At 26.8% G+C, this 27,678-nt stretch overlaps 2 protein-coding genes across 14 annotated transcripts; one reads left to right on the forward strand and one right to left on the reverse strand.

The window, feature by feature from the left end:
• Positions 1 to 5,171: 5,171 nt before the first annotated feature.
• Positions 5,172 to 11,171, forward strand: LOC101507434 (transcription factor TCP2). 13 transcript variants are annotated; one of them, XM_004485951.4, is made up of 4 exons: positions 5,173 to 5,491; positions 5,743 to 5,775; positions 6,410 to 7,828; positions 10,810 to 11,171. In XM_004485951.4, exon 3 carries the CDS (start codon positions 6,423 to 6,425, stop codon positions 7,806 to 7,808), a length of 1,386 nt encoding a protein of 461 aa, XP_004486008.1. In that variant the 5' UTR covers positions 5,173 to 5,491; positions 5,743 to 5,775; positions 6,410 to 6,422; the 3' UTR covers positions 7,809 to 7,828; positions 10,810 to 11,171. The 13 variants fall into 13 exon arrangements, with proteins under 13 accessions (XP_027186427.1, XP_004486008.1, XP_004486007.1 ...); XM_004485950.4 differs by having other exon boundaries at positions 5,173 to 5,484; XM_073369424.1 differs by having other exon boundaries at positions 5,174 to 5,491; positions 5,896 to 7,828.
• Positions 11,172 to 24,036: 12,865 nt separating this feature from the next.
• On the reverse strand, positions 24,037 to 26,783 carry LOC101509647 (F-box protein At5g46170-like). Its single transcript, XM_004485952.4, has 2 exons — positions 25,303 to 26,783; positions 24,037 to 24,508 (listed from the first exon to the last, which is right to left on the reverse strand). Exon 1 carries the CDS (start codon positions 26,532 to 26,534, stop codon positions 25,326 to 25,328), a length of 1,209 nt encoding a protein of 402 aa, XP_004486009.1. The 5' UTR covers positions 26,535 to 26,783; the 3' UTR covers positions 24,037 to 24,508; positions 25,303 to 25,325.
• Positions 26,784 to 27,678: the final 895 nt, after the last annotated feature.

The raw sequence follows: 27,678 nt of genomic DNA on the forward strand, positions 1-27,678 counted from the left end.
CTATATATGCATGCATATTTGCTCTGTATTTGTTATTTGGAGATGACCCTTACATTTGACAGGACGTTACATATAGTGTTACTTGAGTGAATAATGTCACGGTCAACCCAATAGGAGAAATACGAGGAAGTACAATAGCATGTAGTCGGAGGCTCCGAGATACTTTTGTGCTGGTATGAGACTTGTTGGGAGAGTTTTCTACAAGCGTCCACAGTTATGACCACTAGGATTTATGCTTGGGTAGTAAAATATCAATAGTTTTGGCTATAGGAGTCTTTTTTGTTTAACGTATTAACTTTACCTTAGTGAATGTAAATACTCTGATTTATTATTTTTAAAATATAATTAAAATAGTTATTAAATGATTTTAAAGTAAATGAGTATTTAAGACAATCATAAGTAAATAAAAATGAATTTGTAATTTTACGTTTAGAATTTTGGTAGTTAATGTCCCAAAAAAAGCGGGATGTTACATTACTAATCAAGAACTAATTTTCTCGTTGATTAGAGATTAGATGAACCTCCTTGAATCTATGTAGTTTTAGTTTTTATATATTATTTATGCAATTATAAAGTATTTACTTATTCATATATTTGTTATTCATGTTTTTCTGTACTTTATCACTATAGACTTGAACTTATGTATTATTTTGTTATTGGAAAATATGTTATAATAACTTGAACCAAAATATATATTCATGTTTCAATATTATTATCAGAATATAAAATATTAACATGGGTCTGATAAATTAACGTTCATATATGTTTTGAGTAACATGTATGATCACCTAAGAAATTAGGGTTCCTTGCTATAAAAAAAAGGATATTGAACCAAGAAATTAGTCTTACTCTAGTTTGTAATTTGACATAATCAAATCATTTTAATTGTTAAAATAGTTAATCAATAATTGCATAGTAAAAATGAGATAATTTGAATTTCTTACTAATTTGTAACTTCTCTTTTTGTTTCTTTATCTCATAAAGTTGATTTTTTAGAAACATACATTTTTTAGATAAAATGTTTGAGTCATTTAAGAGATTATCTAACTTAACTATCACATCTTTATATAAAGAACAAAGTTCGTAAACAATTATCTCATTAGTATTTGAATAAATTCACATAATAGCTTCTTCCTCTTCTATTTCTGAGGATGAATTTTTGTTTAGAGGATTTTGAGTTCTTTTAAGTTCGACCATCTTTTTCATTTGATGATATTTTCCTTTAGGTATAAACTTTGAAATTTTTTACACTTCTTCTTTGATCTTTTCCTCTTACACTACTGTTAAGTGCTCAAACCTTAGAGAGTTTGATATCAAATGAAGTAAAAGTGATTATCACGAGAATGAGAGTTTAATTGTGATTCTTCTTAAAATTTAGTTATTGCAATAATATTATCCTCTCAAGTTGTGTTAAGGGTGTGAATAAAACAAATGCAAAGAGTGTGAAGTTTAAGAAGATTCACACACATAATTTATATTGATAACTTAATATAGGCTACCTCCGTTCTCACAATTTTGTGAGATTTTCACTTTGTCATGTAATATATACCTTTTCAACTATGTATTTTTTTAGTCTCGTCGAATTTTATGTCAAAATTTTACTAAGAATTACAAGCCTGATATTCGTCTCATGATTTTATACATAAGCTATGAATAGTAATATATGACCAATTTTTTTAAGTCTTCTTAATTTAATTATTTTAATCTATAATTTTTTTTTGTTAGGCGTGACTTAAAATTCAAATTTTCACGTTAACTAAGATTTTAAATATGCATTATTCACACACACACACACACATATATCACATATATATATATATATATATATATATATATATATATATATATAAATATATATATAAGTTTTATTGATTATTTTAGTTGCTAAATAATTTCTTGAAATTTTCACATCTTATTTCAAGTGTATTTATTTTGAGCAATTTATGTTGAGAAAATAAATTGTTTATCATCTTTTGATTGATTTTATAGTTATTTAAATAAAACATGTATGTATGGTTTATAGATTTTTATTTGTTGTAAGAAAAATTGTGTTCCCAATTTTTATATAAAAAGTAGTATTTAATATGTGTATATTAATACAGAAGTTAAATCAAGTGTTTAGAATTTCTATAAATAAATAAATAAAAGTCTTTAAAATTTATATTATATTGTTTAATTTTGATAACACAACTTTGAAATTATATATGTTCATTATTGATTCAAATGGACTAATTGAACTCCAACCTCCTATATATGATAATAAATTAAATAGCATCCGCAGTTCATTGACTTAATTTTAGTTAACGTTTTTAGTATTTATTTATTTTTCTTTCAATTTGATCATTTATTTTAATTTTAAGTGACAATTTTATCTGTTATGTTTTAAAATGTCAACAATGTTATTCTTTTTTTTACAAAAATTCATCAAAATTTTCAAACAAAACCTATAAAATTAATTATCATCTTCAATATAATCCAAATTTCATCAAATTCATAACTCAAATATTTAAATAAACTCTTATTTTCATTATTTATTTGATAAAATTGATATTGTTGGAGATGAAAATATGAGTTTGTTTGAATATTTGAGTTATGCATTTGATGAAATTTGCATTATATTGAAGATGATAATTAATTTTATGAATTTTGTTTGAAAATTTTGATGAATTTTTTGAAATTTTAAATAAAAAAAGGATAACATTGTTGATATTTTAAAACATAAAAGATCAAATTGTCACTTAAAATGAAAATAAAGGATCAAATCGAAAAAGAAAAAACATATAAAAGACTTAAACGTTAACTGAAATTAAATTAAGAAATCGCAGATGCTATTTAGCCTATATATTAACATAGTTTTGATGATTATCGTAAAAATTTTAAATTATAAATAAATGTTAATTACTTATATTATATTTAATGTTGTTATTCTCCTACTACTTACTGTTCCATTAATTTTCAATATCCTTATTATGGAAAAAGTTTCAGTGAGAGGTTATTTAGAAGATAGTAGTTAAAAAATTAATTAATTTGAACTAAAAATTTTATTAAATACATCAAATTATCAACTATTTTCTTTACTTATATTTTATTACAAGTATAGGGATCAAATTTTGAGTAGTTAAATAAAACTACGGTGATCAAATTGATGAGTAATTAAATAGGGTTTTGCTAACTATATAGTGGCCAAACTTACCAGCATTTCTTAAGGAAACAACAACAACAAAATTTATATTGAAAACATAAAAAATTAAGTTTTTTAAATATTGAATGCATAACTTTTAATACATACTTCATATAAAAATTATATTTTTGATTTCTCTAAGTGCTTTTGAATTACTTATTGAATAAGTGTTTTGTTTATAAATGTTTTAAAGACACTTAATAAAGAATAAAAAGATAATATTTTGTATTAAAAAAGCAAAATATAATCTTTTAAAAAATTAAAAGAAATGCTAACAAGTATCTTAAATGTCTTAAAGACACTTATTAAGCATCTAACTATATAAATATAATATTGAGAATTGTGTATTCAATTTTTTAAAAGTTTAAATTTTGTTATTTAAAATACTAAATTTTTATTTATTTTTAATTCTAAACAAGTGTCCTTGTTAGCATGACCCAAAAATTAAATACATAAGTTTTTCATATACTTTCAATACTATATTCTTATATTTGGATCACTGACAAATATCTTTTGTATCCTTGAGATATATGTTACCATTTGCTATTACATATGGACTAAATTAACATTCGGTAGTTAAATTTATAAACTAATTTGACATAATATTGAACACTAAATTTTTTCATAGACACATCATTCAATTTAACGTTGATTGACTATAAAATGATGAATGTAAGTTATATCATTATATAATTAAAGATGTATTTAAAATATACATAATTTAAAAGACGTATCTGAGAGTATCTTATAAAATTGAGACAATTAGTTTTTGTTTTGGTACAAGAGTTTTGGACAAAGAACTACACATTCATTATTTACCAACATATATACAAGTATTTCCGAAGAACGAAGAAAGGCCAATCGCAGGCAAAGTCACATGGCAAAGGATCGTACAAAGGGGGTAATATATCCTATACAAACCAAACAAAAATCTGGCAAAAATAAAATTTTGAATAGAACTCAACAATAATACAAATCTAAAGCCTAATTTTAGGTTGTATAAAACAATATAATATTTTATCTTTGTAACCATTATTTGAGCTTTTAATTTGGCCCAATACTCCCTTATTATAATGAGAAAATATTACTATTATATTTGATCTCGCCGTAAACAATATGAGTCTTTCTCAAGAGAAATTGATCATGGTTGATTTGTCGATGTAGGTGAGTAGTCTATTGAGAAATGAAGAAGATCTCAATTCGTGACGATAATTTCGATTCGAGGAAGTAATTGTAAAGGATACTCTAATTTTAAAATCAATAATAGTAATATATAATAAATGCTCTCTATATAGAAAGTGAAAATGAAGTCATATATATAGACTTTTTATCACTAAATTGAGAAATGAAGAAGATCTCAATTCGTGACGGTGATGTCGATTCGGGGAAGTAATTGTAAAGTATACTCTAATTTTAAAATCAATTCTAGTAATATATAATAAATACTCTCTATATAAAAAGTGAACAAGTTATCTAATGACTCTTATATTTTGGGTCATATTGAAAATGAAGTCGTGTATATAGACTTTTTATCACTTAATTGATAAATCTAAACAATATTATTATATTTTCTCTTGCTCAATAAAAAGATTAGGTTTTTTCTAATTCATTCGATCAACCCAACATCATAGTAGATGAAGACAAAGTCGGTTAATAGAACAACTATGTAAAGAAAGACCAAATGCTCTAAAACAATACATAACCCTCCTAGTAACAAGCTTGTAAAGCAAATAGGTTTCTTAACTTCAAATGTGTACTCTACTATACTATAATATTATTATTAAGTAAATGAGCATAAATCAAATTTTTTAGTCATGAAAGTCTTACTTTTACACAGTAGAGTCATTAACAAGTGTTAGATTGAGATACTATTATAAATAATATATATTTTAATTTTAACTTTGTTATTAAAGTATTAAACTTAAATTCAAATCGTCCGATGTTAATCTAATAATCATCAATGTCATAGTGTGGGAACGCAACAATTGTAATTAGACAAAATACAAAATACTAATAAGTGTATTGAAGAGAGGGAAGAGGTAAAGATGAGAACACAAATAAAGTGTGTAAACGGCGCAGTGTCTTCTGAACCGTTCTGTCTATTAGTACTACGTTTACAGATAAGCCCGTTGATTGTTTTGTATTGTTGGAACCAAACAAGGAACAATCTCTTCTTAGTTCTTCCTTTCTTACTTTCATTTCATGTTTCATGTTACAGTTTTGAGACTTTGAGTTGAATCTCTACTCTCTCTCTCTATCTACCTCTCTACACGTGTATCATATCATCACCCTTCAAAACAACGGTTTCATGTTCTTCTCTTCTCTCTCCCTCACTCTATAGCAACGGTTTAATTTCATGTTCACAAATTCAGCTCAAAATATGCTTCTATGTTTTTAAATTCTGATTTTTCTTTCAAATTCATATAAATTTAAATTGAATGAATTTTTTTTGGTGGAACTGATCTTTAATGATGTATTTTTAATTATGAGCTGAATTAAATCTGCAAGTTCTGAATTTTTTGTTTTCTCTTTTTGGCTTTGTTTCATTTATGGAACTTCAGGTGCACAGATCTATGAGCTGTGAAAACAACTTGGTAAGTCCTCACAATTATGTACACAGATTTTTATTTATTTTTATATTATAGGTTTCAAACTATGCTATGATGACTTTGTTTCCAATTAATGTGATTTTGTATAATGTTTGCTATTTAAAGGCTATAAACACAAGCAGAAGCTACAAGGGGTTTGGTGCAGAATCAGCTTTAATTAATTTTTCTGCTTTTTATTTTAACTTAAAAACAAAAACAAAAGGTCAAAGACAATTCAAAAGTACTAGTACACTACATTAGATCCAATGTTTTTTACCTTATTATTTTTTCCAACATAAATAAACAAATTTGTTATGATATAATAAAATTAATTTAGGGTTGGTCTTGTGTCTGTGTTTGCAGGAAGTGAGACTGAGAGGCTCTGAGCCCTACTCTCATTATCATTTTTTTTTTTTTTTTTGCTTTTGAAAAAAGCCTTAAACATTGGTTCCTGACTTAGACTATGATATATCACTGCATTAATAAATAATTAAGTTAAATAAATAAGTAAGACCTTTTTTTATTACTATACAGCCAAAAAAACTCCCTCACCCTCATTTATCATCATCATCAATGCAAAACACATAGCATCTCTCTCTCTCTCTTTCACACACACCTCTTCTTGTGTTTGTGGAAAAAGGCATGATTGTGAAATGGAGGATGAGATTGAAGCACAAGCATGTAAGTTTCCAAGGCTTGGAAATGGTTCTTCAAATAACAAAAACATAGGTAAGTATCCTCTTGATGATGAGGAACAAGAGCTTATTATTAGAAGGAAAAATGTTAGAGAAATTGGAAGAATTGATGATGTCAATGTTAACACAAGAAACCATTTCCAAAACCATTCATCAAGAATTGTTAGAGTGTCTAAAGCATCTGGTGGAAAAGATAGACACAGCAAAGTAATGACTTCAAAGGGTTTAAGAGACAGAAGAGTTAGGCTGTCAGTTACAACAGCTATTCAATTCTATGATCTTCAAGATCGTCTTGGTTATGATCAACCTAGTAAAGCTGTTGAATGGTTAATCAATGCTGCTTCTGATTCCATCTCTGAACTACCTTCTCTCAACATCAACACTTTCCCTCAAACCCCAACTCATGAAAGACAGAACAACAACAACAACCTTAATTCTTTGTCTAAATCTGCTTGTAGCAGCACTTCTGAGACAAGTAAAGGTTCTGAGAGAGCAAAGGAGAAAGATAATGAGTCTAGTTTTGCACAACAACAACAACAACAGCAACATCATCATGATGTGAGTGTGAATCATAATCATCACATTTCTCAAACTGCTTCATTTACTGAGTTACTGACTGGTGGAATTGGTAGTAGTAATGTAAGAATTCCAACAACAACTAGTCCTAATGGATCAGTTCATGATTCTCAGATTAATAATCATGGTGATGAGTTCAACAAAACAAGACATCATCAACAATGGTCTTCAACAGTAACACCAATAATGGATTATTTCAACTCAGGACTTATGGTGTCAAATTCAAGAACTCATCATCATAATCAATCTTCTACTTCATCATCATCATCTTCTGGTTGTTTCCAACTAGGACAACAACATTCACTACCAGTTTCACCATTCAGTAATAGTGGTGAAAACAACTCAGATATTCAAATGCAGCAGCATTTTCCATTCATGTCTGAACATCTTATGCAGCAACAAGCTGTGGTTACTTCATCATCATCTTCACATCAAGCAAGTGGGAATAATGATCATCATTACAATCTTAACTTCGCTATATCGTCTTCGGGCCTTGTTGGTTACAATAGGGGGACCCTTCAGTCCAATTCACAGTCTCTTTTGCATCAGTTGCAGAGGTTTTCACCTATGGATGGATCATCAACAACATCATCATCCAATAATCTACCTTTCTTCATGGGAGCTACTGTTACTCCTGCTGTTCCTTCAACAATGGACAACAACCATCAACACCTTCCATTTTCACCTGTCTTTGATGCTCGTTTGCAGCTTTGCTACACTGATGGAAGCCGCCATTCAGATCAAAAGGGAAAATGCAATAAGAACTGACTTCTTCTTCCTGGTAAGTGGTAAGTCTCAACAAATAAAAATTTAATCTTTCTATCTTTTTCCTTACTTTTTAGATTTTTAGATGTTACCCTTTTCATCTTTTTATCTAATTGTTGTTTTCTTTCTCTAAAGTTATGCATATTTCTTAAGAAAATCACTAACTACTAATTTTTATAATAATATGAGATGAATAAATATTTTAAATGAGAGAGATAGTATATGAACTAGTGAACAGTGATTAGTAATATCATATGAGGTTAATTTTTATTTTTATTTTTTTGTTTCCTTCCCCTTTGACATGCTTAAACCTAGGAGGAAGGGCATCATAAAAGATGAATATTTAATTTAATTTTGTGTGTATTTATTATTTGAAAGATTATGGGGTGTTGGATTTATGTGCATTGTGCAATACCATGAGGCACTGGCTTTCTTGGTAATGGTAAACAAATTGACCACTACTGAACATAGTTTAAGGAGATGCTAGTATCTGTTAATTTTGTCATTTTGTTGAGTTGTGCATGAATTGGCGTGAATAAAGTTTCCATTGACTGTCTCCTTTTTAGTTCTCTCATTGTCCTTGGTTCCCTTTCTCTATGGCACCTTTGAGTTTATGCCAAGTGTAATTACACAAATCCATAGGTGTAATGGAAATTATAGGACATATATTTAGTTTTACAATCCCACCAGTTTATTTTACAAAAAAATATTCTAATTGGCTTTGTGTCAGTTACTATGTGGAAAAATATAAGCATATACTCCACACATGATGAGGGTCTTTTTTAAATGATGAAAGGTTCATGCATGTAGGGAGAACTTGACCCTTCAATCATATAAGGAAACAGAGGATAGATACATAAATTAGGGGTACTTTAACTTGATTGAAATAAGGAATAATTAATGTTTATTCATGTTCATGCTTTAAAGTTTTTCATATATAATAGGTAAGTATTAGATGGTATGTTGTTTATAATTTTCTTTTAGTATAGATTGTATACTAATAACCTTGTAGTATATTTATTTTCTTCTAATATACATTTAACCTCCATTGTAGAAAGACCATATCATAATGCCTTTTTTCCCCTTATTTAATGATTCAACAACTCATAAATCAATAAAAAGAAATGAGTTTACGGTACTTCTCGTTCTAGAATGAATTATAAGCAGAAACTAATCAGATTACGCATAATAATAATAAAGGTAATTTATCACATTCAATATATGTAATTCTTATAAAAATTAAGTCTATTGTCTAAATTACCATCCATGACTAATACGTTACATAATTGGAAATATAACAAAATTAAATTAAATAATTTATTTTAGAATTATTATCATTAAATAGGAAAAAAGTTATTGATATTTTTTTATATTCTATTCCAAAAATGTGTTAATTTCGAGATAAATTATTAATTTTACATTGTTTCATATTGAATTTAGTATTTAAGATAGTGAAATATGATTCAACACATATATCAAAATTATCAATATTATTGGTGTATAATTATAAACCTTGTTAATTCACTACAAACTTAGTTTCTTGACCTACCTTAGATTATTATTATTATTTATTTATAAAAGGTGGTTGAATATAGTGGAATAGAAAAGAGACAAATAGATAGTGGAGAGTGTGCTAGAGAATATATTTGTTTATTCTGTAATCTATATAATATAATGGTATAAAAGGGCAATTGGGAGTGCGCCACACTTTGTAACTTCAAGGAATGCTCCAAATAAATACTGGTACAAAACTATGTTTTACAATCCTTTCTCTAATTCTTTTGTTTCAAACATATTCCTTGGACATTTTTTCAACCAACCTCATCCCCTATGAAAGTGGGTATTGAAATATCTCCCTCCTCCCACCAAAGATAATTAATTATATTAACATATTCCTAAAATCCACCAACTCCATTTGATTATAGTGAGAAGATTGTTGGAACAGGGGTAGGACTTAGGAGGCTGTACTAGTTGGTTTAAAAATTGTAGTAATTTAGGAGTTCAAATATAACAATTGTCACCAATGTTGTTAAGATTGTTGTAGTAATAGTAATTGGTAAGGAAGGGTTGAAAATGGAAATCTCTATGAATATGAATGTTATTGTTAAAATATAATTACTAATTAAAATCAATTAAGATTTCATTTGATTTGAGAATGTATAATGATTTGTTATTTCAAAAATTAAAAAAGAGAAAAAAATTATTAATTAAAAGGATATTAATTGTCAATTTATAACTGTGAGTAGATTTAAACTCGTTACCTCGAGGGAATTTGAATATATTATGATGTTTATATTTACTATATATTAAAATATTATTAAAAAGAATATTAAAATTATAAGAATGGCGTGTACCCTTGTATTGTAGCTAAATTATTGTATTTAATGAACCAATAAAGTGGGGGTGGAGGATGGCTAGATTTAAGGTTTGATAATGCATAACTAATCACATGGTTTTGATAAATAGACAACTTTGCATGTTATGATATCTACTTGTGTTTTAATTTATTTTATTTTATAAAGTTTAATTTTTTTTATTAAAAGTGAAACGAGTCACGTATCTAACATGTAAAAAATTTCTGTAAATAAATGTAGTGTTCAACCCACTTAATTCAATGTAGTTCTCTTTTAGACTCCCTCCGTGACTCAATAATAATACTATTGACATGTTATTGATAAATATAAATACTTACTTTTGGATGTTAATGCTATGTATTAGTGTTTTTAAACTTGATAGTGAATAGTAAGAAGTTTGAAATGATTCATCTAGCTGAAGACACAAGTTTTCTTTTTATAGAATTTCAAAACAGTTGCACTATGCTTTAATATCCCTCCTTTACTCCAGAAATTTCATCAAACTATACCCTACTCTGAGGACATTATGACCTAATGTGTGATGTTCATTGTCAAAACAGTTCCTCTTGTTTAAGCATCTTGGAATTGTTCATATTTTTATTTTTATGTATAAAATACAATCACTAACATTTGATTTTTATTTTCTATAGGAATTCTCTTTCGTGTCCTTTCAATATGGGAGTTGCAAAATTGAAGGGTACGTTGTTGTCAAGTGTTGGTATTTCTTCTCTGACCATTTTGAGTCATCTTGTCAATTGTCTTTTGGAGAAATGTAAAAGAATATTGATTCAACTTATTATTCTTTTGATTTCTATAATTATTTTGAAGTTTATGTACTGTGGTTTCAGAAATTAAAAGACTTGTAAATCATTCAGCCAAAACGAACAAAACCTTATAATGTGTGCCTCCATAGAGGTTTTTACCCTAAAAAAGTTTGAGTATTTAGGTTTGTTGATTTAGTGAGCTAATATTTGGGTGAATGACAGAATGAGTAGTTCATGATTTTGGATTATTTTTGTCAATTTTATGATTTGGTTTACCAGATATCATTAACTATATTCTGTTAGTCCAACATCTTGGCAGGCTAAGAACCAATGCATGACTCTAAAAGAAGAACATATTTAACTATAGTTGTTTTTGGGTAAAATTAAGGTGGCTTAATTTGATTTTAGTAAATCCACTATAATACTAAATATACACTATATTTAAATTTGTGGTAGCTACTTAAGTTACAAATTGAATCACAAAATATAGAAATTATTAGAAAAAATGAGAAGTTGTTATGTGTTTATTTGTTATAATAAAAATTATTTTTGTTTAAAAAAAAAACTTAAAAATGATTTTTTTGAGAAGCTACTGAAGTACTATTTTTTATTTTAAAATTATTTTTCAGTTTTTTTTTTTAAAAGCTGTAACAAGGAGATACAAGCTTTCAAAAGTAATTATTTTATGAAAAAGTTGTACTTAACACACCATATATATATCTCGGTGTGGCTAATTAAGTATTTGGGCTCAAATAATTAATGAATTTCAGTTAATAAAAATTGTTCAAAATAATTCAAATGAATTTAATTTAAAAATACATAGCTGTCTAATAAAATAAAAGTAAACTAAAACCTATTCAAGAGAACATTGATCTATTTGTAACATGAATTTATTATTAGTAATGAGCAAACTTGTCAAATATTTTTTATTTATCTAAGTAGCACACTGAAAACTCTATCATAGTTTGGGCCAGTGATGGGCTTCTGTTGGATCTCGTTAGCAAGGCAATTATGTTCTATGGGCTTTTATAAGATTCTAAGCTTAATCACATGCGAATAAAGTAGATGAGAGTTGTTCATCACCGCTATAGTCCATTGACTCCCAATTTAACCCTTATAGGATTCCAAAATTTGGGTCGGTACATGAATAGATATCAATACATAACTCACATCAATCTTTTTCAACGTTCAACTTCAAATACTTCACTTAGTTTCTTTTATCCATTAATATCATCAATTCTATCTTTCTTCATTGTAAAGGTAACGTAGCTCTAAAATATTTCTAACTGTCATGTTGACTGTTGAAGTTTTGAAGTTTTGAAGCTTTTCAATAAGCGGAACTAAATTTTGAGATATGATAGTATATTTTTTTAAAACTTACCACTATCAGGTTCACGTATTCGGCAGTATATTTTAAAAAATGTAATACTATTAGATTCTCACATCTGATAGATGTTAATGTAGTTTAGAATTATATATTATTTTCTGTATAGTTAAGTTTTAATGTGTGTAAAATGTTTGTAATTAGTTATAATTGAGTTTGAAGCTGAATCCAAACATTCGTCGACATTCGATTTGAAATTTGAGCCTGCAACTGAAGGAATACTTGTAATTAAAAAGTGATATTTTAGTGTGGATTTAAAGTAAAAAAATGAGATTGAATTGAACCTAAGAGAAATAGAGTTTCAAATAGTTTTTTATTTTGAAAATAAATTGAATGAGGGGAAAAGGTGTTAGTTGAATATTAAGGAACTTGCTGAAAATCGGTAAATTACCAAACCGAATTCTATGATCTAATAAGATATATTTTGTATGTTTTAGGGTTTCTCAGGGGTATGGGCAACTTTCAAAGTAGATTGGAGATAGTGTTGAATAAAAATCCACACATTGAAACTGATACAGTCCAAGAGAAAGGGAAAAAAATGATTAGCCATGTTTATGTATCATATTCATAGACCCAATCTTCCGTTGATCTCTCTTAAAAGCATAACTTTTTGTTAGTTCTTAACTCCTGAAAGATAATCCTATATGAAATTTATATGGTACAATTAAAAATTATCATACAATCAAAATAAATTATTAACAGTCTAATGACATGTAATCAATAAGTAAGTTTAATTATATTTTAAATTTAATATTACTAAATTTTGAAATTTTATATTTTTGTTCTATTTTAAAATAATTAATATTTAGTTATTAAATTATATATAAAAATAATCTAGTTTTTTTCTCTCCTTCAGTTACCTCTCTGTTGTACCGTCTCTGTCATTATTCATCGTCTCTCTTCTATTCTACATCGTCTATCTCAGTCGTTAGTTCATTAAGAATAAAAAACAAATTTGAAAACGACAATGCGACGATGACGGTTCGTGATCGACGACACCAAAACGATATTGATGCAAATACGAGCGAATTGGGAGGAGAGAGCAGAAGATTTTTTTGGGCGGTGGAAGAAAGGTGGAGAGTTCTTCTCACAACAAAAAAGAGCAATTTTATTTGATGATGGAGCGATTTCGCAAGAGGAATAGAAAGAATTATGAACTTCAGCGTTGATAATAATTTTTATTTTAATTAAAAAAAATTAGAAAAATAATTTATTAAATTTAATAAAATTAAATTGAAAAAATAAATGTATGATACAACTAATTTAATCAACTTAATATATAATATATAAATACTAATATAAGAAAAATAACATATTTATTAATAGAAAATTTAAGAATACCAATACACTTCTTCATTCTTAAGAGTACTATAGAAATTGTCATTACTATATATAAATATTATGTTTTTGAAGATATAACTTCATATCACATTCTGCTCAACTGGACTGGCCCAGGAGAGGCCATTGAAATCTTTGTATTAGGGCTCCCAAAACTGATAAGTCTATTTTATTTTTGTGTGAAAAATATTAGATCTTAAATGTTTATAGATTACTTATTCAGTCTCTTATATTTGTTATTTATTTATTGGATTTTAGATTCTAGAAGTGTAAAATATACATTATCGGAATTTAGCTTTCACTATTTGTGTCAATTATTTATGGATTAATAGTATTTTTGGTCCTTATAATATGTCACCAATCTAGTTTTAGTATCTTATAAAATTATTTTTTTAAATTTCATCTTTATAATTTCATATTCCTTCACTTTTGATCTTTGATGACATCTTACCATCCAAAAACAATGATATGGCTTATTGAGTCATAATTTTTTTGTGTTTTCTATTTTCTTCCTTTCCTTGGTCTTTAAACTCAAAATTCCTAATTTATTCCTTCACTTTTTTTAGGTGTTAGTAAAGTTTCTTGTTTTTAGTGATATGGTAGTTGGATTTTCTGAGTTTAAGAAAAAAAACTTAATAAAAAACTGCAGTAAGTAAATAGACACTTTAAGATTTATCCTGGTTCCCCTTATAACCAAGGGTACGTCCAGTCCTCTTGCACACCACAAGAGATTAATCCAATACTTGTCAGAAAATGTACAACTCCCACCCTGGGATTCTTGCTACAAAACTTCTAACAATACTTCTAAGATAGCACACCACTATCTTAGATTAAGCTATCTTGTACAAATGATACAATAAGGTTTGAATGAGTCTAAGATGTGGTATATTGATAAACAACTCAATAGCAATTCAAGTACTTGAGAACTTTTAGAATGATATGAAAATCTAATGCAAGTACTTAGAAAAATCAGAATTTTGTTCAAAGTTGTTTAATGAATTAATTCAAGGATTGTTATTTTTTGATCTGAAGTTATGGGGTATTTATACTCCATAAAACATCCTTTCAGATTCGTGGCCATTGATCCAAGAGGTTTGATGAAAAATTACAATTTTCTAAAGGCCTCTCAGATCTGAAAAATTGTAATGTTTCCAGGTGTATTCGAATACAGTATATGTGTATTCGAATGCACGTCTTTGTAACGTTCAAAAAATTCAAATTTTATATCTTGTATTCGATTACACATTAGTGTAGTCGAATACAAATTAGTGTATTTTAGCCTCTGACTTAACTTGTATTCGACTACAGATGGGTGTAGTCGAATACACACAAAGGATTTTTGGCCACTGACTTAGCTTGTATTCGACTACAGATGGGTGTAGTCGAATACAACATTTAAAGTTTTGCCTCTGACTTAAGTTGTATTCGAATACAACATGGTGTATTCGAATACACTTATGCAAATTGTCAAAAATATGATTTTAAATGATTTGTTAATGTTGTTCACAAAGGATTTTTGGCCACTGACTTAGCTTGTATTCGACTACAGATGGGTGTAGTCGAATACAACATTTAAAGTTTTGCCTCTGACTTAAGTTGTATTCGAATACAACATGGTGCATTCAAATACACTTATGCAAATTGTCAAAAATATGGTTTTAAATGATTTGTTAATGTTGTTTTTTATTTTCGAAAATATGTTAAATGCATATGTAAATATGAATTGTTCTCATGTATTTGAACTATTGATTTGTATCATATACCTTTACATTTAACCATTTATTATTTGGATTTTGAAGCTTATTGAAGATAGTTTGATCTTCTTTTTGATCTTGCTGCATTGTCCATAGTTAGTGGTCTTGTCGTCATAAAAAACATGTAGTTTACAAATACTGCCAAAAACTAAAAATGAAGGAATTTAAAATTATAGAAATAAAATCTAAAAAAATAATTTTATAAAGACTAAAATTAAATTAGTCTCATATTGTAGGGACCAAAAGTAATATTAATATATTATTTATTTATTTAATTTTGTTGTCTATTATATTTAGACTAAATAAAGTCCCTTAACTTAGTTTCAATTGATGTTTTAGTCTTTTATGTTTTTTTTTTCTTTTTGGATTTGGTCTTTTGTTATAATTTTAAGTGACAGTTTGATATTTTATGTTTTAAAATGTCAACAATGTTGTCCTTTTTTTTTTACAAAAATTCATCAAAATTTTCAAATAAAACCCATAAAATTAATTACCATCTTCAATATAATGCAAATTTCATCAATTTCATAACTTAAATCTTTAAATAAATTTATTTTTTTATTCTTTATTTGATGTTGTTGGAGATGAAAATATGAGTTTATTTGAATATTCGAGTTATGCATTTGATGAAATTTGTATTATATTGAAGATGATAATTAATTTTATGTGTTTTGTTTGAAAATTTTGATACATTTTTTGAATTTTTATAAAAAACAAAAAGAATAACACTTTGACATTTTAAAATATAAAAGATCAAATTGTTACTTAAAATTAAAATAAATGACCAAATCAAAAATAAAAATAAAAGACTAAAATATTAACTGAAATTAAGTTAAGAAACTATTTAATCGTTATATTTAAGACAATTTTAAACTTCAAATAATTTTTATTTAACTATTTATAAAATATAGTACAATATTAAAAAAAATCTCACAACAAATATTTATTTTAGACCTCACATTGTATTCGATCGAATATGAAGGTCAACTACCGCATGTCATTCTTTCCCCCCACCTAATAGTTTGATTATATGTGTTGGGACATATTTTGTAAAAGCATGTGTTTACTTTTTATGAAATAACATACCTAATGTTTTTAGAAATTCTGATAATGCCAAAACATTGTATTAATTGTTTCCAAAAATGTATTCTTCCTAATTTCCCACACAAATCTTTCATCTCTTTGTTAATAATTTAAAATGAACACATGTTTTGAAAAAATTAAAATTGAAATATTTCTAAAATGTAAATAAATACTAAGACTTTTTCAAGTTTGGACACTTCTTTCTTCCCCGCACACACTTTCTACGCATTGAATATGTTATTTAATTATAATTTCATTCTCTTTTTATGTTCCATTTCTATTTGCATTATCTACTGTTTGTGAACATGTCTTTTGTTTTTATTTTTAAATTATTTTTCACTTTAACTTACTAATTACAAGATTTAAAATTTTTAAAGTAAATAATTGTGATTAAGAAATAATTAAATATTAGTTAAAGATTCATAACGCATTTCCAATAACCAAAAACAATATTTTTTTGTAATTTTTATTATTTTTATAAATATAAAAAAAATTGTTCATTTAAAAAATTATATTATCTCTTTATTTTTAAATAAATTTAATAAAATTATAAGAAAAAAAAATTCGCATAGATGTCTCAGGATCGTTTGGTTTCTATAAACATTTCATGTTTTCATTTTCTATTTTTATTTTTAAAAAGCTATTTTCATTTTCAGATTTTTTAAAATTCAAGAAATGCGTTTGTTTTAATTTTTTTATTTTCAAAAAATAATAATATTTGAAATGCATTTTATTTGACCAACTTTTAACTATCATTAATAAAATATATTTTATAAATAAATTTATTTAAAATTCATTTTATTTGATCAACTTTTAATTAAAAAAAAATATAGTAAAAACTATAATAACAACTATCGCATTTATACTAAATTATATTAACTTTTACTGTATTATTTATTCATAAATATAATCACCATATAAAAATAGCGCAATAAATATAATAAAATATTATATATTAAACAGGACAGCCTTTATGTTTAGTGAAAAAACCAATATTATAAAGTAGTTTACAATGCAGAAACAAAATTATGGCTTATTTGACCAGATCAAATTAATTGCTAGTTTATAATGTATATAAGTTTTTGTAATTTAAGTAGAGTCGTTTGATATAATTTATTTATTAGTTTATAACATTTTTTGAAATACTACTTCAAGTAGTATTTAAACTTATAATATATATGTTATAAGTTTATTCGGTATCAATTAGTTAAGGTTTCATTCACTATTTTTTATGTCCAAATAGAGCTTATAAAAAGACAAAACTACACCACATATCCATGAAATTAATTAATTTAAAGTTTCAAACAAATTTATCATCTTTTTGTGTGTGTTAAGTTAGCCCTTCTCAAATGTCAAGTTAATTTTTTTTATGTTTACATAATTGTCTTTTATCAATTTATATTATTTCTTTGCGAATAGAAATGCTCAAAGTGATATGTTGCTTATGATAAATAAATAAAAATTAAATATAGACGAATTAGTGTCTTTTTATTTTTATTTTTTACATGCAATCAAGATACTTTATTTTTACTTTCACAAAAACACTTAATTTAATTGTTTATCTATGAATTTAAAAAATTTGATTTTATAATTTTTAGTGACAATGTTCAAATTCTTTGTCGTAAAATAGTTGTTATTGTCATATTAATTATTTTAATATAAATACATAAGTATTCTCGACATTTTAGTTTAGTCACGTTTGTAACATTTTACTGTAATATGTTATTAATCTTTTTAAGTTTTAATAACTTTGAATTTGTATTATTATCGATGTATTCTATCAATTTTAACAAACAAATGTAATTTTATTATTTAAAAAGCTTAATTTATTTTTTATTTGTATAGTTGATATTAATTTTGTTACTCAAGTTGATATTAATTTTTTTAACATATTTATTATATATTTTATTTATTAAAACTATCGTCACTTATCTATTATTAATTTTTCTTTTCCATTTTAAATTCTTTTATTTAATGTTATTCATGAAGTCCTTTTATTATTTATTTATAATAGTAATAGGAAAAAGACCTTATAATTAAATAAAAATAGAAAACACTGCCTTATTCTAGTGCAATTTCAAAGCTTCTAACAAAATCAACATTATTTATGCCACCCACTATTTTTATGGGTGAAGAAAGAGAAGAAGTCCTTAAAATGTACAATCTTTAAAGGACAAAAAGAAAAAGAATACCATGCATTAACTTTTGTTGGAATCAAGGAGGCTTTAATTTACACTCCCACAATTTAATTTGTTGCAATGCAATTTTAACTTTAAAACGACATATCAGAGCAACTTTAGCTTAGAAGAAATAATAAAAGAAGAAAAAGTACCTTATTTTCAGATTATTAGAAGAAAAAAAAATTATAATAAGGAAAAGTCCCAAGATATGACCAGAGCAATTTTCTTCAGAAAGTTCAGTGTCATTTTCAAAAAAGTTAAGGTAGATTTATAATTAAGAAATCTTAGCACTCACTAATAAAGTCAATTCCAAGATCTTCAAGCCCTTCATATTAAAAAAAAAAAAAGATGATGCATACTAAGAAAATGAAGAACCAAAAGTCCTTAATACAATCTTGCACGAGATTTAAAAGACTTATCTGAAAAAGAAACATAAAAGAGTAATCTGATGAAATTAAATAACTTAAAAAAAAATAGTAAATTGTATTTTGTGTATTTAAAACAAAGTTAGCCCTCTTATTATTGACTTGCCAACGAAACCAACAATAATTTAGGCTTTTTAATATTAAAATAAATGTATTTCAAATAATTTTGCACATAATATTGCTTGCTAGTTGCTTCTTATAATCTCAACTAATAATTTGAACTTTAATTGAATTGATTGCTTCACACACTAAAGGCCAAACGAGAAGCTCCTACAAAAAGCAAACTAGAACTTAATTAGACCAATGAACCAAAAAAGTTGACAAGTTCCAACTTTAGTCATTCTATAAAAGGTTTGAAAATTGCAAGTGCCATCTGAAAATGCTCCAAAATGTTAGTGTGATAATATAAAAAGTAGTACAATAATTAGATGATCCAAATGGCTCATGTACAAATAAAATATTTTTTTTTCTTTTTCATAATTATATCCTTAATTATTATTATACTACAAATTATTTTTTGTTAAGTGGTTCATTAATTCCCTCTCTGTCACAAACTCTGCCGGCATGAAGATTAGCATGTGGGGGCTTTGTTTGCCATTTGATGTATTCTTATATTATTCTTCCACTTGGAAACATTTACTCAAGTAGGGCATTTTTTTAAAAGATTAATATATACTATAGGGTAGAATAAAATAGAAGGTGACATCTTCAATTATAATATGTGAGATATGGCCACTAATGTCTAATTGTATATAAAAATCACTAAGTAAGTGTGATAATAAAACAAATTAAAATTAATAAAGAGTCAGTGGAACATATATTATTCAAAAATATTTCTTAGACACTATTTTTTAGTATATTTTATTAATCTCGTGTTAAAATATTATTAATTTAAATTATATTAAATTAACAATTTTTTATTTATGATTTGAATTAACCATCTATTTAATTGAATTAATTATACTTTTATATATAATTAATCAGATGTAATGTAAATGTAAAAAAATAATATCCATATATATTACTACAGTATATTATTATAGAAAAAAATGGTGAAGTGAGTCAGCATTAATATTTGTGTTTGATGAGTGATAAAGTTTAGAAGTTAATTATTTCACGTGGATTGTAAGTGTACAAAGTTAAGGTACCTCTCATGTGACATACAGATAAGAGTTAGAAGGAGAAACAACTAATTAAGTAATAAAATAATTAATATGTGAATTATTGATAGAAAAGGAAAACAGAAGGAAATAGAGGTCGGTTCTTGGAAACACTCTTGCCTTGTCATCACAACTGTAGTGTCTGCAATTTCTGTTATCTAAGGAACTTAATTTAATTAGTCACAATCAATAATTTAAAAAGTCACCAAACCTTCACAACATTTTTTTTTGTCATGAAAGTAAAGTAAACCTTTTCTTCTACGTTAATCACACTTAACTGCACAATAAAATTAACTTAGAAGTTAAAACACAAAATTGAGAAAATATATAATCTCCGGCTTACGATAAAAATTATAAGAATGGTGCAGGAATTCAATATTTTCCAATCTTCATTATATTTTTGGAAACATTAATTATATTCAATTTTAAAAAATATTTTATAAGTAAAAATACAACTTTTTTTTTTCTTTCAAATTTCTTATTGTGGTATAATTTTAGGTTATTGTTGTATGTAAAGGAGCTTTTTTAATAAGTTTTATTTTTATTTCACATGATATTTAAAATAGAAACTAGAGTTCTGTTTATATTTTTGTGGTTTTTCTTTTTGAAATTTAGTTTTGTTTGGTATTGAATTCTTACAACTAGGTAGCTCCTAAGAGATACCAAGAATTAAAATTTGTATTGAAATTGATAAAAAGATTAAAAAAATGTGGAACCACCTAGATATAAATGGTTGAAAGAAAGAAAAGGCATCGATAAGGCTAAATATAATATATAGGATATATATGACCCATATCTTCTTGCTCCCTTGTGTCATTATGTAATTAATTGAATGGAGACAAACACTAAATTCAATTTTCTAACCCAAGAATATATCAACTTCAGACGTAATACATGCCTCAAAATCAACTCACCCTTTTTTTAACTTTACTTACTTTTTTAAGCTATGTGTTCCACCACCTGCCTTATCCCAAATTTAGTGCGACATCTGATTGCTTGGATATTTAAATGTCGTTTTAATTTATAGGGCATTTGTGTTTTTAAAAAAAAATAGATTTTTAATTAATTAAAATAATATTAATAATTATTTTACAACTGTCTCTATCTTTAAAAAAATTTAAATTTAATATCTTAAATTACAATATTAAACTCTTACCATAGAACCATTAATTAGTCAATTACAAAAGGGTATTTGTGCTTCAAAATGCCCTTTTTGTATATCCTAATAATCTTACTAATATCCTTTTTTTCTTTCTCAAAAGTATACCTTCAAATACCACTTAGTAACACACAAAGGTGTGCATCCATATATATATGCATATATAGGAGACATTTCAAATGAAAAACATTTTATAATGAAAAATTGAAAGACTGAATCTTAAAAATAAATAAAATCATGAATAACAAAAGTTATTAAAAAAATCATGTGATTTTTTAAAATCATCAAGTGAACTTTAAATAATTTTTAATTATAATTACTTATATATGTATAATTATATGTAAACAGATATTATTATTATTATTATTATTATTATTGAAGATGAAGATATAAATGTAGAAATCTATCTAATCAAACATAAAATTTTATTGGGTCTATGATTTGTTTGAAACATAGAGGGAAAGTACAGACAATGAATCAATATTTACTATATTGAAGTCTAAGGTGTATTAGCAGACCCTAAAATGCATGTAGGTCCGCCATTGGTTACAATCACAAAAGGAATAAATGTGTAGACAAATAAAACTTTGATTGTTGACCCTTTACACAAATCATGTCGATTTCAATTATGAAAACAAAGAAAATATACTTTATCACACTATAATAATGTTTGAGGGAAGAGAGATATATAGATTTGTATCTCTAATGGCATCGTTATTAGGATTAAAAAAAAAAAAAACTGATAAGTTTGGATAATATTGAAAAAATTACTAGTTAATAAGATTTAAAAAAATCACTCTTCTTGCATAATGATCTGATAAGAACATAGTCTAGTGAAATTGTTTGTTTGTACATTATAAATGTTGGGAGTTAATACGTAGTTTCACTATAGCAGTCTGACTGGCTAATTATGTAGTATTAAATTCTATTACCTATCCCCAGGGGACCATCCTCCCAAAATTAAAGGCACCAACTTTGCAGTATTTACATGGTGTAACGTACGAACAATCAAAACTATATATATACCATTTTATTTTTTTAATATCAGCAATTTACTTTAAAATAAATAATATCAATTAAGAATATTTTTTATTTATTTTACACTTTACTTATTTTAGAAGATATACATTAATTCTTACCAAGTAAGATACCATGTGAGCTTTAAAGAAACTAAATTTTATGTACTGCATGTAGTATCAGTTACCAACCAGCAATGCAGTGTCGACTAATGTGGCTGGCTAATTTTTGCATTTACTCGACTACTAGTATAGTCTAAACGTGTAAGTTGCGTATTAGCCACTGTTTTTAATTATTAATAGTATTCTATTATGCTAATAGCACTTTCATATACAGAGCTTTTTTTGTTTTTGTTATTTGATACAGCTTGCAATGCTTTTTAAAGATCTTAAAACAGATAAGCTAAATCGGCCTTTAACTTAAACTTAAGTTTGACCAACTTTTTAATAATAATAATAATATTATTAAAACACAAATTATGTACACAATATTTAATATGTACGTATTATTTATTGTATTTATATATAGTAAATATTATTTTATTTTGAAAAATAATTTTTTTATTTTTTTATTTAATATTAAAATGTTTTTTTGCGACACAGATATAAGTTTGAATATTTTATTAACTACTCAAATATAAATTATTAACATTATTTAACACATATATAAAATAGTTAACGGCATATATTAATTTTAATAGTTAATAAGATATATGTTTAAAAAATAGTTAATAATATATATTTTAAGAATTAATAAAATATTCAAAATAGTTAATGACACAAATTTATATATCTATTAAAAAAGTATGTTTAAACTCTTTTCTTTAAGTTTCTTTTAAAAACAAAAATTTGCAAAAAAAAAAAATGAATGGACCGTGTATATATGTATATATATGATGGTGTTTATGACAAAAATTATATTCCAATAACACAACTTTTTTAATAATTAGGCTCATTTCCTTCGATACTCATGTGAATATTTAACATGTTATCAAATATATATAGTAAAATGAAAAGGAAAATACTATGGAAAACTCTTGGTGTACTTGTTAAAAAGTTAGAAGGGAAAATATAATTTGAAATTAGTACATTCAACTCACGTTAGTCTTTCTTTCTCATATTACAACAATAAATTTGTCATATATCAATAATTAAATAAATTATACAACACGATAATCCAAATCTAAAAATTGTGCACGGATACAAATATTACTCCTACTGAACTTTTACACCCTTGCATATAAATAAATAAGATTCTTTTCATTAAATAACTAATTTTATAAATGTGCGTGTGTGTGAGAGATCAAAATTAGCTCACGAGTAAAAAAATATGAAAAATTCAATCTCATCTCATTTAATTAAAACAATGATTATTTTCAGCTTCATGCTCAGCCCTTAGAGCCTGTGAGAATAACTTGTAAAACTTTAACTCACTTCAACACTTAATTAAGTTCATGAGGTGAATATTAAAAAGTTCAACCTCCGTTTCATTTAATTAACTAGCCAAGTTTTTCAGGTCAAGTACAATACAACTCACTTGGCTTAAATCATGGATTTATTGAACTGTTAACAAATTCATAATAAGTAGCAGTTGCTAAATATGACAAAGTTGAGGGCAGTAAACTGTAAGTGCAGGAATAACTATTGCATGGTATGATTGACTCATCCAGAAGTTATTTAAAATTACAGAAGCAAAAGTACATTGCTCATTTAACTTGAGAGAAATATATCACAAAAGCAACCCAAACAGATAATAACCTAGAATATTCACAGAGGGAGACCTGAAAAGGGGGTATGACTACAAACTCAAAGATCGTAATAGATCATCCTAGTTGCAGGTCTTAAAAAAGCATTGCCTCAAATTTAAAATACCAGCACATGCATTCAGAGTTTCTCAGTTCAAGAAAGATAGGTAAATGCTTTGCAGCTCTTTTAATTACTACTACTCATATGGAGGTGCAACTTGATCAGAAGCTGGAAAGAGCAAGATTCAGGTGGCCGGGCTGCTTCCAAACAAAATGTGTTTTCTGATTCCTTCTATATTAGGAACTTCATGTTCCTCTATTTTCAAATGATTCTATAATCCCTGAAATTATCATTACAAACAAATAAGTAAGAGTTTTCTTAAACTTAAGAATAAGAAACAATGAGGTAATGCTAGCTCAAAAGAATCAAATCACTAAATAAGCACAATAGTGATAACAGTTTTAGGCAAAAGGCATTCCACGCAATCTAATTAGCAGAACCCAAGTTGTATGTTATCATTCTACCACTACTAAAACAATTAGAAGACAATTATTGAATATAGAATTAGGTTGCCAACATAAAAGCATTGAAGTGAAACAATGAAGAGCTCGAGTTGAAACTAGCACTACATATTACATGGACAAGAAAAATTAGATCCATAACAAACCTAACCTGACAGATTTCTTTGAAAAAGACGTAATTAAAATGAGACACAGACAGATTCAGTAAGCAGGCAAACACAGGGTTATAAACAAGTCCATTATCGCAATCTGGGGCAACAACATTAAGGTTTTGGATGTATCCACAACTGCAATTGAATCCACATTAGCAGCAATGGACCATAATTAACCACAATATCAAGGTATCGCGATTCACGAGTGTGACCAATATAAAAAATCTTCGGCAAACTCGCACACACCAACACACACACTAAGCAGAATTAATTTAATACTTAACAATTACTTCAAGAGGGAATCCATTAACCTATTACGAAATCATTCTTAACAACTAGTTTAGCAAAAATAAAAACATGAATGCAACTTTACATTTACATTAACCTAAAACATGAACGGAAAGATCCATAAATAAAAAAACACAGATTCAAAAGCGATTGCAAAAAAAAGAATGTACTACCTTAGACGAGGTAGCAGAAAGCATCAAAAGGAATTCATCTCGAGACAATAAGTCCTCCTCTTAACAAGCATTGCAGCAGCAGACCTGTAAGGCTCTTCAAAAGCAGTAGAAACCCAAGACAAATCAGATCCTTCCTTCTTCACACTACTAGTAGGCGACAATTCACTAGGCCTAATAGCAACAAGAGTAGCACCTTTCAAAACAACCCCATCAGGTAACTCCAAATGAGGTGCATACCAAAGCCTCATATTAAGTGCAGGTACAAGAGTCCTCTTCGATGCCGAAGAAGCCGAAAGTGGCTTCACCCTTAATTCCTCAAGTTGATCCCTATTCATATACAACACACCTTGTCCATCGGCATCAGTTAAAACCAAATTATCCAAAGTCTTATGCTCCGAAATTATCGGTTGCAACAAGTAATGCCTTGCAGATGCAGCAATCAGAGAACTAATTGTCCAAACTACCCTCAATTTCAAACCACCGTTTGTGTAAAACGAATCGGGTATGCTTCCATTATCATCAACACCGCCATTGTTACCACCGCCAGCAATAACACCACAAGAAGCATCCACAACAACACCATCCTGCGATTTGGGGTGAAAAACAGAGGAAGCGCCTAGAATTACACAATTATCAAGAGTTGATCCAAAATCAGCTCTCCATTTCAACAAAACACCATCCTCAATCCCTAATTCACCACTGGGAAGCTCGATCCGAAGCAATCGAATCTCATTAAAATTCTTCAAAACCTGAGTAGGTGAGTGGTGTGTGACACCGCCATCTCCGTCGTCGTCAGTACCAACGGTGAGAGGTGAAGAGTTGGAATTGGAAGAAGAAGAAGTCAAATTCAAATTGGAAGAAGGTCTTTTAGGGCCCAAAAATTGACCTAGGGTTTGAATCGGTTTAGCAATCCCACCAAAAACTAAGCGAAGAAGGTTCCAGAAAGGTCCACGAGATTTGTCAGAAGAAGCAGTTGAAGAAGAAGAATCTTCATCGGAAATAACACAGTCGACACGAACGAGGACGTTTTCAACTTGAGGTACTAAAGAGTGAAAACGACGAGAAACGACGCAGCATCGACCTAGGGCTTTAACATCAGCGATCTTGTTGAAAACGAGAAGGAGAAGAGAATCGGGTATACGATCGAAGTGATCGATTTGGGGGAAATAGGGTTCAGGGTAGATCCTGTTTGTGGGAGATAGTAAAGATTGATCTGAGCGAAGTGAACACATGGTGTTTGTGTGTGAATGAGATTTGATTCAGAAAATGAAAGGGATTTGTAGATCTGGGTGTTAGGGTTGAAGGCGAAGATTTAGAGGAAATTGAAATTGAAATTGAAATTGAAATTGAGATGGTGAGAGAAATCCACGGTTATGGCTTTGTCTTTACATATACAACTCTAAGAGAAGAGATTAGAGATTAGAGATAGAGATATTATTTTGTTATATGCGCGTCCACCAATATTCTCAATACTACTGGTATACACTTTTCATTTCTCTTTCTGTCTCTCCTTTCTTATTTACTTTTTTAACATTTTTACTCTTTATTAACTCTACTCCTATTTTTACTCTTTATTAACTCTAGCTCTTTTATGTCATCCTCTCACTTAAATTTATTTTTGAAAAATTATATAAATTGTTTTTATTTTTATATTATTTATCTTTTAAATTGTTTACAGTGTTATCTTTTATTATTATTTTTCTTACGTTTAAGTTTTTTATCTTTTAATTTTATTTATAAAATTATTCTTTAAAAATTCTGATGTATCGTTAAAAATATTGATTGGTAAATTTATATAAAATTATTATTAATAATTTTATTATAATGTTGATGAAAGATAAAAAAAGGATGGGTAAGAAGAAAATGAAGAAGTTATTAATGTTTTTTTTTTTTTTTTTGAGTTTGAATTCATAATTCTTAATAAACATTTTCTCTAACAAATACTTAAAAAAATAATTATTTAATAGATTATATCAATAACTCTATATCAATGAAAACATCTATAATGAAGTTTTGCAGTTGAAGTGTCTAAATAAATCTCATGTATATATATAATTCATTCTATAATTTTTTTAATTATAATCGGTAATAAGTATTCATTTCTCAAATTCAACTATTAAAAAAAATAAAAAATACTTAATATATTTTAATAGTAACTCTATATCATTATATTTTTAATAACATTTATTTATTTTAATACAATTAATTATGTGGAAGCACCCAATTTCTTTCTATAAGCACCCAATTTATACTCTACAATAAGGTGTTTATTCTTATTAGGGAAACACTCCATTTTAAATGCTCTATAACTAAATTTCTTTATAATTTTTTTCCACTTATATTATCAAGATCGGAGGGAATAATATCATAACTTGC

The sequence above is a fragment of the Cicer arietinum genome, chromosome 1 (assembly GCF_000331145.2).
Source record: "Cicer arietinum cultivar CDC Frontier isolate Library 1 chromosome 1, Cicar.CDCFrontier_v2.0, whole genome shotgun sequence".
NCBI lineage: Eukaryota > Viridiplantae > Streptophyta > Magnoliopsida > Fabales > Fabaceae > Cicer > Cicer arietinum.